A 12,983-nucleotide genomic window follows, 5' to 3' on the forward strand; every position below is an offset into this window, starting at 1 on the left:
AATTAGATGAAATAAATTTAACGAAAAATTAGGCTAACGTTTAATATCTTTCTACATGTAATTAATTAGGCTAACAAAACCCTAAGATAAAAATAAAATATGTATTAACTGTGACATAATATATATATATATAAATATATATATATAATTAAAGAATTTATATTGTTGTAAATCGTATTTATTGCTTGAGATTAGCACTTGTTATATAACTTTAATTATATTATAATTAGAATAATGAATATAAAAAATAAAAATGTGATGCCAAGAATAGAAGTAGCAAATTTCAACGAGTTGACTATGTAATGAAATATATATATATATAATAATTTCCCTTAATTAAATACTAATTAATCATCAGGATTAATCCATAATTGACCTTTATTTATTAATAATTACAAGTATGTCACTATCATGTACGTATAGAACATAAGGTAGCACGGGCGGCTGCCCTTTCACGCATATATATTTGATATATGGTAAGCTTGGCCTTAACCTCCATTGATCCGACGTACGTCCTTTCTGGTTAATTTAATTAAAATAAATATAATAATATTCTAGTTTCTTAATTTGACTAATTATATTGATTCCTAATTAATTAGTGTATGTATTAATTATGTACGCAGTTTAGCACCAACTAAAAGTCAAATAGAAAGTTAGCTTCACCACACAAAAAGAAGTGTTAGCTAGTAATCGACATTGATGTTTTTCACGTTTTTACCTAAATTTCTAAAATAATAAATATGACAAATAAGTCTATTAATATGAAGTGTAAAAAGATTTGTTATGAGTTATAATAGGGTCTTGCCATGATTTTTCTAAGATAAAAGACAAAAGTGATTAGATGTGAATTAATATAGCTTGTGTTGTCATTTACAAGGTTAAAACAAGTTAATATTAAACTTATTTTGAACATGACAACAATATGTAGCCCGAAAACCAAATATGTTATCGAAATCAGTTTAAAAGGTTTAAAAAACTTGACTAATCTAAATGCCAATAATATGACGATAAAAATTAACATTGCGAAAATTGTCTCGATTGAATGTTAAATTATTGACATGGGTTGTTTACAATATTTTAAAATAAAAGATAAAAAGATAGATACGTTTTTTTAATTTTATTAATTATGTCTTTAAGACATGAATTTTCATAAATATAAAAAACGTTACAAACTTAAAATTAGTCGGTAATATAAATGTAATAAGTTAATATAACAAAATTAATTATCGCGATAAAACATCAAATTATTGTCCACAGATAAAAGATAATAAACTCATTGATTTGATGTAATTTTTTTATAATTATGTCAATTTATATATATATATAGTTTTTCACCCGTGAATTGGTTAGTATATTACTTTTTTTATTCACAAGTATATATATATATATATATATAAAAGGAACTTGATTTATTATTAATCGTTATAAAATACATATCAGAATCTTGTCTTTGTGGTTTTATTATTTGTTTTATTTTTATTATATTTTAACCCAAAAAAATACAACATATTCAATCATAAAATCCCTGTAATATTTGTAGTAAATAATTTCTTTTCTCTATGGAAGTATTTACTCATGACATAATTAAATCAATTACTTATGTTTATTCTTTTCTGAATAGTGGTTCATATAAATATATAATTTTCAATTAATTTAATTCTAGCAAAAAAAATAACTATTTAAATTAATTAATAGTCAATACAAAATTTATGTGTCATAATGAGCTTCTTTTTTCAAATATTTATTTTTTTGATAACGCCTGTTTGTCTGTGATTATATACATATATTGCCTCAAATATCTGGTTTTATTTGAGATTTAACAAATATGTGTTTATTTTAGTTAGTTTTTTATTTTACCAAACAAGAAGATCTAATTAAATCATTCAAAATCCAAATAACATAAATCAATTACTATGTCATCTTCATTGATTGGTTGACAGCAAAGCAAAACTAGATGGTAAATTCATATCCATATAAGTAATTGTATTAATCAAACCCTATAAATAACCAGATTCGTATCTAATAGAAAACATTAAAGATTCGATTTTTATTAAGTGGAACAAAATAAATTTGTAATCTAAATTTATACGTAAATTATCGTTAAAATTTGTAATCTAAATTTATACGTAAGTAAATTTGTAATCCAAATTTATACGTAAGTAAATTTGTAATCCAAATTTATGTAAGTAAAATTACTTAAACAACTTACTAAGCAATATAGAATCAAACTAGTTAGACAATTTCAACCTAACTAATTATATAATATTCTAAAGAATAAACAATTTAATTACTCAAATGTTAGGTTTGCTACAAAAACCTTGTTTGGTGGGTGTTCTCCCAAAACCACTTTTAGGAAAGACTTTAACATTAAAATTTTGAATTTTCGTGAAATTATGAATTCAAATAAATGTTATCAATTATTCTTTTTATTTTATTTAAAAAATTACTTCTCTTCAAAACTCATATAAACAACCTCTAAAATTGAATTCTTGGATCCGTCCTTATATATATATATATATTGAATTTTAGTCTCTATTAGTAAATACACTTCCCTAATGGAGCTAATCCAATGAGTTCAATTATTATTTATATTTTATCTAAAAAAATATAGATATCTTCATAACTTAGATAAACAACAATAATACAAAAATGAGATTATTATATAAAATCTAGATGTACTTTCTTATTGGGAAAATGAGTTCAGCAAAAAATAAATATATGAAAAAATGCATAAATTATTATTGTGTATCTTACTTTTACATATATCTTTAGAAAGTTATATAAAATCTAATGTACACCAACAAATTATTTGATCCCAACATATAATTCGTTTTTAAATAATCAAGTAATAAATAAATAACATAATAGTTACTATTATCAGAAATGTTTAATTCTCTATTATTATTATTATTATTTATTTATTCATAGCCTTATTAGTAAGAATTAAATATTTATTTTTATCTGGTAAATAATAATAATAATTTTTTTTTTAAATGTTGTCAAATTGGAGTTTATTATTGGAGACAATAAGTGATAAAATAGGGAATTTGGGAGAGGGGACGAGGGAGGGAATGAGGTATCACTTGAAAAAAATAGTTATTTCGGTTAATTCGATTTTACCCATACATGCAGTACCTATATCCACTAAGGTAGCGCCACCTGTACAAAGAGAAAAAAATCAACAAATAAGGATGGTGATATCGATGCATCACTTTTGTGTATATATGTTATTTTATGAGTGTGATACATGCAATGCCTCGATTATTTTGATACTACCCATATAGGCATTGTCTGTATTCTACTCATAAAATGACACTTATATACAAAAGTGAATCATCACCCTCCTTATTTATTGTACAGGTGACTTAGTGAATATAGGCACTGCATTAAGGGTAGCATCGAACTAACCTAGAAAAATGATCAAAGTTGAATAGAAAGAGAAGAGAAAGAAAAATTGTTATTTTTTCAACGAATATTTTCTACCATCTCCCAAATATTAGAGAATATTTCTCTAATGTAGTTTGATTGATTGATTTTTGTTTACTTTCCCTATTTGCTCTAATTTTTTCCTTCTTTTCTTATTCACAACTCTATCACTCTTCCTATTTATTTATTTATTTATTTAATTTTCCTTTTTTTTAATACAGATTCTTCTCTTTCATTAAATTATTATAATATTATATACGTAAAAAAAAAAAAAAAAAAGTCTATAAAATGGACTTCTACGTTTCCGTTTCTCTGCATACAATCTCCTCGTGAAAGAAGAGAATCATTTCAAATACTGTATTTGCTTTTTCTCTGTTCTTCTTCAGCTGCTTAAAAATGTCTCTGCTACATGATCTTACCAACCTTGACCTCTCCGACTCAACGGAGAAGGTGATCGCCGAGTACATATGGTAAGCTTTCTCTTCCCTTTCTTTGTCTCTTTCTCCTCTGTTTCGAGTCTATTTTCTGAGAAGTTATTCTTAGCTGCACTTAATACTTGAATGACTATGCAAAAGTTCATGGATCTATCTCTATTGTTATCATGTTAAAGAAGCTCATGAATCATTTTGACAGGATTGGCGGTTCTGGCATTGATATGAGGAGCAAAGCCAGGGTAATTTATCAATCCAGTGAACGATTTTCTATTAGTTTAGTTTATTGATCTTGCATGTCTATTGATAATATGATATGCATTACACAGACTCTTTCTGGACCTGTTAGTGATCCCTCGAAGCTACCGAAGTGGAATTACGATGGATCTAGCACTGGTCAAGCTCCAGGGAAGGACAGTGAAGTGATCCTATAGTATGATTTTCCAACATTTCATTCTATTTATTGTTTTAACATCAAACATGGTTAATTACTAATTGGATCAATCCTCCTTGTTAATCATGATCAGTCCTCAAGCAATTTTCAGGGATCCTTTCAGGAAGGGAAACAACATCTTGGTGAGTTGAAAAAGAACTTTGTCTGTTTATTTAATTCGAGAAAACTTTATTAAACAGATTTGATGATTTCCCAGGTGATGTGTGATACCTATACTCCGGCTGGGGAGCCAATTCCAACCAATAAAAGATCGAATGCTGCCAAGATTTTCAGCCATCCTGATGTTATTGCTGAAGAACTATGGTAGAATTATCAATTATGCCATAATCGTCATTCATACAAACAATTCATCAAGATTTTGATTTATATAACATAGAAAATATGAATTAGGTATGGTATAGAGCAGGAGTACACCTTGCTGCAGAAGGATGTCAAGTGGCCAGTTGGCTGGCCGATTGGAGGTTACCCTGGACCTCAGGTGAGGAATGATATATATACCCTTAAGTTGATCTGTTTGGATTAAAATTTCTTCGTTTTTTTTATTATTTCCAGTTGTTGTGTTTCATATTTTTAGGGACCGTATTATTGTGGAATTGGTGCTGACAAGGCTTGGGGACGAGATATCGTTGATGCTCACTACAAGGCCTGTCTTTATGCAGGCATTAACATAAGTGGGATTAATGGAGAAGTTATGCCCGGACAAGTTCGTACATTACCTTGTTTACTAAACAATTTAACTCTTTTTTTTGTGTGTGTTGTCTAATGTTTGAGAGTGAATGTCGATCCAGTGGGAGTTCCAGGTAGGACCTTCGGTTGGGATCTCAGCAGCTGATGAGATATGGATTGCCCGATACATCTTGGAGGTAGCGAAAAAATCATTACAAAACTGTTTATGATGCATAGAAATAATGCCAAATGAATGAAATTTGTTCATTTTCATGTCAACAGAGGATCACTGAAATTGCAGGAGTAGTCCTTTCCTTCGACCCCAAGCCAATCCAGGTTAATTTAGCTTATGTTGATGATTATAAATAAAGAAAGAAAGAATGTGGCAATTATGAAAATTGAAAATCTTGTTTGATTTGCTCAACAGGGTGATTGGAATGGAGCAGGGGCTCACACTAACTATAGGTAAGGACTTCATGTTTTATCTTTTGAATTCCATAAAATGGGGAAATCTTGATTATTTTTTTCAAAAAAACAGCACGAAATCGATGAGGGATGAAGGGGGGTATGAGGTGATTAAGGAAGCCATTGAAAAGTTGGGGCTGAGACACAAAGAACACATTGCGGCTTATGGTGAAGGCAATGAGCGTCGTCTAACTGGCCATCACGAGACAGCAGACATAAATACTTTCCTATGGGTACAAATTATAACCGAGATTATTATTATTATTAGTAACATGAACAAATAATAAACTCGTATATTTACTTATCGGGGTTGAAACAGGGAGTTGCAAACCGTGGTGCATCGATAAGAGTTGGTCGCGATACGGAGAAGGAAGGGAAAGGATATTTTGAAGACAGGAGGCCAGCATCAAACATGGACCCTTACGTTGTTACTTCAATGATTGCGGAAACAACCATCCTGTGGAAGCCATGAAAACATAATATCTGAGATATGGTCATTTGAAACAGAATTAATGTTGTGATTGTTGTTCCATAATTAATATGTTTGTACTTTGCTTTAAGTTTGGATTTGAATATACATCCAATCCTTGTTCCATTATGGTCCTAATTGTTTCTCAACTCTAATGGACCATTTGGACATTTTACATGTATCAATAAAACAACCATTTTCTCATAATATGTCCTTAGAATAAATTAATAAAACATAAAATGAAATGATTACTAGTTGGCACGACATGTAAGTCTAAATCATATAATAAGGAAGCATAAGTGTCGGCTATGTGAATTGTTATAGAGAGGAATTTAATTAGGAGATCAAGACAAAAATAAATAAATAAATAGGCCCTAATATTGTAATAGGACAATTAAATCATGGATTAGTTTATCCGATCCACTAGTTAATCATAACATGAGATTCTAAATTCCCAATCACTTCATTATTTTTCTATTGATAATTCATAACATGATTTTAAAATAATAATAAAAGTTTAATTTTCATAATTAAAAATATTGTAATGAACTTATAAATAATTTACTTGTGAAGATAGAGTTAATTATATTAGATTGTTTTAATTGAAACCAAAACAAAAGTTCAATAAATTAATTTTTCACATATAATGCGTCCAAAATGCTCATGGTATAATAATAATATATATAGCTTCACCCTTAATTATGGGGAGGGCAGTCGATTCTTTGAATATATATCATTCTCTTTTCATCAACACCACCAATATTTCAATCTCCATCTTCAAAATTAAGAAGAAAATAATTTATTTTTATGGAGTTTGACCCTGCTGCTCCTAAAGTAGTACTTGATGATAATATTATTGCTAGTGCCTATAATTCATCACTTTTTGATGCATACGAGATTACAAGAATCTTAAAGCAGCTTGATCTATACAGCCTTGATCAGAGCCGGGTGCTGAAGTCGGCGCCGGAAAATGATAATGATGATAGATCTAATATTGGGTGGTCGACCCATAAGAAGAAGAAGAAATTAGAGAAGATGACGAGGATCAAGAATATTCCAAAAGGACTAGGGTTAGGGTTAGGATTAATAAGGCATGGGGTGGTGGTTTGTGGTGGCTCCAGAAATCAGGTGGTGGAGCCAATGGCAGTTTCCGATCGTCGGTGGCCGGAGGGGAAGCATATTCCGGCCAACTATCGGCGGCGGGAGACCAATGCGCCTCAATAATTGATCAGTAATGAACCACGTAGTTATATAAATTAATATGTTAATTAAGTATTTTGAACTCTTATTGTAATTTAATTTGTCCTAATAAAACAACTTTGTGTAGTCGGCTGTCTCGTTTACTGTGTAATGTAGCCTAGCTCATTTTGATTTCAATAAAATAACATTTATCTTTTAGTATATTGATGATTCTTGATTTTGATTTGATCTTCTTATGAAACATTTCTTTTATTAGAGACAAATATTGAAGACAAACTAGATGAATTGTGAGATGGTAGGAACTGCAATTCTAATTGAATTTGAACATAAATATGTTATTAAATTTATGAATAAAATGTAATTTAAATTAATATTTAATAAAAATAAATACATATATATTTGTTTAAACCTAGATCTAGAACTAGATATTAGTATTTTCAAATAAGGCCTATATATAAGAAGACATATCAATGAAGATAATTATATTCAAACCACTCTTAATTTCACTTTAATCAGTTTAGAAGTTAACTTTAAAAGTTATTCAAGTTCACAAAGATTGCAAATTCTTTATAATTAATTGAAAAAATATTTAATTTAAATGGACAATTATCAAGAAAATTTGAGGAATATTTTAAATTTTCTAAATATCTATAAGCTAAAAAATTGAAAATAAATTTATAAGATCTAAGTTTTTTTTTCTAACTAAATGCACAACCGAATCACACAATAATATATTTATTGAATCATGCACAAATTAATATAAAATATTTAATTACACTTCAAATTTAATTTTTTTAAAACTAAAACAGTTTATAACAAAAACCCTTGAGAATTATTAGTAAAAAAAACTATCATAGAAGGAACTAAACCCAGATATGGCTGCTGCCATGAAAGCCCATCCACGGCTCGTCTGCTGCTTCTCCACGGTCGCCGCCGGCGCCAGAATCAATTCAATCGCCTGGTATGCCCCTCCATCGCCCAATCAGCATCTCCTAGAAGCAGACCCAATTCTCAAAACCCTATCGGAAGCCATAAAAGATGCCAATTTCAAGCCTCTTGATACCTCTATCGGAAAGCTAATCACTTCCATTCGTCCCCGTCACATCGTCGATCTGATCAACGTTAATCCCTTATCTATTTCCCCACCTTCTCTTCTATCCTTTTTCCAATGGATATCCTCTCGTCCCCCCTTCCGCCACACCGTTCACTCGTATTGCGCCATGGCCATTTGTCTTTCCTCCAATCAAATGCAGTCGGAGGCACAAACCCTGATCAAATTTCTCATTTCTCGAAAAGGGAAAGAATCCGCTTCTTCAGTTATCGATGCCATTCTTCAAACTAAAGGTACCCATGAGCCAATTTCTTTGATAAACGATCTTATGAATGCTTACATTGACTCAGGATTCATCTCCGATGCGATTCAGTGTTTCCGGTTGATTAGAAAGCATCGATTGTCCATCCCATTTCAGTCAACACGTCGCCTTTTAGAAAATCAGCTCAAATCCAATACATCTGGATCAGCTTGGGGATTTTATTCAGAGGTTTTAGAATATGGGTTTCCCCCTAATATATATGTATTTAACATGTTGATTCATTCTCACTGTAAAGAAGGTAAACTTAAGGAAGCTAAGTTGATCTTTGACGAGATAAGAAAGTGGGGATTACGGCCAAGTGTTGTGTCTTTCAACACTTTGATCAATGGATATTGCAAATCTGGTATTACAGAAGAAGGGTTCAGATTGAAAAGAGCCATGGAACAGAGCAATGTGGCGCTGGATGTTTACACCTACACTGTTTTGATCAATGGACTGTGTAAAGACGGTAATCTAAGCAATGCAAGACAACTGTTTGATGAAATGCCTGAGAGAGGATTAGTTCCAAACAAGGTCACTTTTACTTCCTTGATAAATGGTTACTGCAGGAATAGTATGGTCGATATAGCCATGGAAATTTATAGAAAAATGCAGAAGCAAAACGTGAAGCCTGATCTAGTAACGTATAACACGCTTATAAATGGGCTTTGCAAAGACGGAGAAATGATGGAAGCAAAGAACATTTTAAACGATATAATTGGTATGGGACTGAAACCCGACAAGATCACTTATACATCTCTTCTAGACGGATATTGCAAAGAAGGGGAGATGGAATCAGCATTGAAGATGAAGGAGGCAATGATTAGGGAAAGGATTGAGCTTGACGATGTTGCTTTTACTGCACTTATCTCCGGTTTTTGTAAAGACGGTCAAATGGAAGGAGCAGAAAGAATGTTTGGGGAGATGTTGAGAGCAGGATTTAAAGGTGATGATGCAACTTATACAATGATGATTGATGGATTCTGTAAAAAGGGAAATGTTAAGATGGGATTCAAGTTGTTAAAAGAGATGCAGAAGAATGGTGATCCTAATGTTATCACATACAATGCACTTATGAATGGTTTATGCAAATTAGGTCAAATGAAAAATGCCAAGATGCTTTTAGAAGCTATGCTTAATTTAAAGGTGGTTCCTGATGATATTACTTATAATATCTTGTTGGAAGGTCATAGGAGATGTGGAAATCTTGGGGATTTTGAAAACCTAAGACACGAAAAAGGACTTGTTTCTGATTATGCTTGTTATAATTCGCTTGTTAGCAGCTTGGGTAAAACATCCAAGTATCATCGAAATCATCGATGATTTTTGTTCGTTTTTTTGTGATATCAAAGGGCCGGTTTGAGCAAAGGGAGACTAGCGCAACATCGTGATTATAGTGTGCAAAATGAATTATTTTTGTATACCATTAAATGTTAAACAACCTCTGAGTTAGTTCTTTAATTCCTGAAACTAATACAGATGTCTATTTAAAAAAATTGTAATAGTTTGGTTTAGATAAACTAGTTACAAATATGTGTAAAAATTTATAATTGTATGATTTTACAAGTTATAAATTATTTCAATTTTACTATTATATATCTTAATAATATTTAGATACTGAAAATCAAAAGCATGATAAAAAAAATATGTTACAATAGAAAATTGATATAACTTATAATTTTTTAAATATTGGAACAAACATGGACTTGGTAGATAATAAATTAGTATTTTTGGGCTGAAAGCTTTCAGGCCCAATGTAGATACTCTCTCCCTCAATAATTGTTTGAGTTTGGATAGAAATCGCGGGTTCGGTTGAATTGAGTTGATGAGTCACTATTTCATTTATCTACTGGTATTGAACTATTTGACTCGAAAAAACTATAAGATATTCAATGATCGTGGTCGACCTATGTGTTTACTCCACAACACTGTTATTATGACTATAGAGAAGTCTCTTCATAAAAATAGTTGGAGACGGTAAATTAACTCGGTGATATTCTTGAGAATCTTCTAGCTCGTTAAAATCAGTTGTTATGTTTGTTCGTTGTTCATTATTTTTTTTTAATAGGTTTCATTTTTATTTGAAATGGTTCATCTCACTTTGTAGGTAGGTGGTTGGTGACCTTTTGGACACTCATGTCTTTTTTTTTTTAATAATTTTTGTTATTAAAGTTATATTAACTCTCATTTATTTCATATTATATTAAAAAAAATTGTCTTTTCTAGTCAATCAATTATTTAATTAAACCTATGTTTAAAGCAATCCTTAGTATCAAACTATTAAAACATTCAATATACAAATAATAAAGCCCTAGCCATATGCGGTCGGCTTAAAAGCCTAAATTTGCTCATTTTCAATTCCAAAGTATTTTTGCCAATTTGATCAACACTTTTTGGGTGTCGAAGTTAAGTGTGGACCAGAGAAAACAACAACAAAGAGAAAATTGACAAAAATAAATAAAAATATGGCCAATTGAAATTCATTTTGTTTTTTGTTTGTCAAAAACATGCTTAAATTTTAATTGTGTGACCCCTTATTTGACACAGGAAGGAAGGAGACAAACATGAAGGAAGTTGCATACATAGCTGGGCAAATATTGGTGGGTCCTGTTTGGTTTGGGACCAGTTATTAGCTGGCTTAACTGTCTTCTTTAGGTTAGGGCATATAATATTATATTATATATATATATATATATATATATATATATATATATATATATATATATATATATATATCAGCCAAATTAAGCACTTAAACGAACGTCGACCGTATAAGAGAATCGAATTAAGCTAGCTCCATTAATTGTATAATGTATAGTCTTTATCCTTCTTTATTGTCTTTCTAAGGACAATCGACAGCTGTTTCTTTTTTTTTTCTTTTGTATCATTTGGTGGTTCCAATATTTATTTCATTTTCAATCGAATAGGCCAGTCATGCGCGAAACCGATGTATACTTTGGTTTAAATTTATGGCGAGATTACGAGTTCATGTGATAATGTCAATCTCAATCTATCTTAAATAATCTTGGACAAAAAGAACGTAAAAAAAATAAAGTGATGCAGATTTTTAAATGTAAGTAATAAAAGCAAGGGAAAGCATGCATGGATGGGTGTGAGTCAATTTATTATAAACTTTCGGCTATATCATTTTTAACCATTTAAAAAGTCATATGATTTTATAATAAAAATAACCAATCAATTAATGACTACTCTTGATCGTGGAAGCACTTAATTAGCTAGCTAGAGTCTCGAAATTGTGACACCTATACTCTTAGAGGAAGAAGTAGAAACCCTAAAATTAAAAGTGGAAAGGATGCGATAGGAACTTAGGATATGATATTTTACAAAGAAAATTTATCTAACTTCTGTTTGTTTAACTCTTGAAAAGTGTTTCTAAATATAAACCACTTTAATTAGTTGTCATTAATTATCTAGTCTTAGGATTTGAGAACAACCCACTTTTGTAGTGTTACGTGTAAATTAATTATATTATATTATATATAACCCACTAACATGATCTGGTCTCTACTATACCACCAATTAACCTAAGTGGGTTGACGCCAACACACTAATTTATCCCACAATTAGCTACTAGTATATTGTATACGGTCAAATAAGATCATTTTTTAAAATAACTAGTATGTATCCCGTTTTCGTGCAGTTGCACGAGTAATAATATAAAAACCATGAAAAAAATATTACGGTAAATTTTTATGGGCGGGTCAACTCACAATCCGACCCAATTATCCATTTACTCTCACATATATCCAAATTAATCACAGCTCTCGACCCGGAAATCCGGACACTTTAAAAATTAAGCATTATATATATATATATAGATTAGTTAGTTAAAAAATTAAACTTATATTGTTAAAATGTCACGCGTTTATTAAAATTTGGGTTGAATTTAAAATATAATGTCTTATTAGTCTAGTTGGTTAAAAGGTTATACTTATTTTGTTAGGTTGCAAATTCGAACCATACTTATAGTATTTTTAATTTTATTTTTAACCGTTTTAAGTTTATGGGCGGGTCAACCCACAATCCGACCCTAATATCCATTTACTCTCACATATATCCAAATTAACCACAGCTCGACCCGACAATCCGGATACTTTAAAAATTAAGCATCATTATATATATATATATAGATAAGTGTTACATAAGAATTTAAATTGGATTGAAGTGGATCGATACTAATTTCTTAAATAAATAAATAAAATATTATTTTTATAAGAAAATAATTATAGATATAAAAAAAAAATTTACATATAATATAAAATAATGTTAAATATTATTACAAGTATAGAAAATTTTAAATTTTATTAAAAGAATACAAAATTATATATATTTGTTAAGTTAACTCTATAGAAGAACTAGCTTAAATTTAGTAACAAATTTTGATAAAGTAAATTAAACCATTTTTTTTTGGTAAGAATAATCCCCTCTCAAATAATTTAATCTTTAATAAAAAAAATTGACATTATTTGTGAGTTGATTAACCATCTACATGTATTATT

The 12,983-nt window shown here is 29.9% G+C and overlaps 2 protein-coding genes across 3 annotated transcripts; both read left to right on the forward strand.

Moving 5' to 3' along the window:
* The first annotated feature begins 3,753 nt into the window (after positions 1 to 3,753).
* Positions 3,754 to 6,111, forward strand: LOC124914157 (glutamine synthetase cytosolic isozyme 2). Of its 2 annotated transcripts, XM_047454648.1 has the most exons (12): positions 3,754 to 3,896; positions 4,060 to 4,099; positions 4,187 to 4,290; positions 4,385 to 4,433; positions 4,508 to 4,614; positions 4,702 to 4,789; positions 4,886 to 5,014; positions 5,100 to 5,174; positions 5,260 to 5,313; positions 5,405 to 5,442; positions 5,516 to 5,675; positions 5,762 to 6,111. In XM_047454648.1, the coding sequence occupies exons 1-12, from the start codon at positions 3,823 to 3,825 to the stop codon at positions 5,912 to 5,914; spliced, it is 1,071 nt and encodes a 356-aa protein (XP_047310604.1). In that variant the 5' UTR covers positions 3,754 to 3,822; the 3' UTR covers positions 5,915 to 6,111. The 2 variants fall into 2 exon arrangements, with proteins under 2 accessions (XP_047310604.1, XP_047310605.1); XM_047454649.1 differs by lacking the exon at positions 5,516 to 5,675 and having other exon boundaries at positions 5,813 to 6,111.
* Positions 6,112 to 7,973: 1,862 nt separating this feature from the next.
* On the forward strand, positions 7,974 to 9,938 carry LOC124914348 (putative pentatricopeptide repeat-containing protein At1g09680). Its single transcript, XM_047454874.1, has one exon. It carries the CDS (start codon positions 7,987 to 7,989, stop codon positions 9,784 to 9,786), a length of 1,800 nt encoding a protein of 599 aa, XP_047310830.1. The 5' UTR covers positions 7,974 to 7,986; the 3' UTR covers positions 9,787 to 9,938.
* The last annotated feature ends 3,045 nt before the right edge of the window (positions 9,939 to 12,983 follow it).

The sequence above is a fragment of the Impatiens glandulifera genome, chromosome 9, assembly GCF_907164915.1.
Source record: "Impatiens glandulifera chromosome 9, dImpGla2.1, whole genome shotgun sequence".
NCBI classification, from domain to species: Eukaryota; Viridiplantae; Streptophyta; class Magnoliopsida; order Ericales; family Balsaminaceae; genus Impatiens; species Impatiens glandulifera.

Excerpts from the sequence above, each read along its gene's own strand:
- LOC124914157 (XM_047454648.1), top strand. The coding sequence starts at position 3,823 with ATGTCTCTGCTACATGATCTTACCAACCTTGACCTCTCCGACTCAACG. Across the intron at positions 4,434-4,507 it reads GGAAGGGAAACAACATCTTG|GTGATGTGTGATACCTATAC; the intron begins GTGAGTTGAAAA and ends ATGATTTCCCAG. Across the intron at positions 4,615-4,701 it reads GTTATTGCTGAAGAACTATG|GTATGGTATAGAGCAGGAGT; the intron begins GTAGAATTATCA and ends AATATGAATTAG.
- LOC124914348 (XM_047454874.1), top strand. The coding sequence starts at position 7,987 with ATGGCTGCTGCCATGAAAGCCCATCCACGGCTCGTCTGCTGCTTCTCC.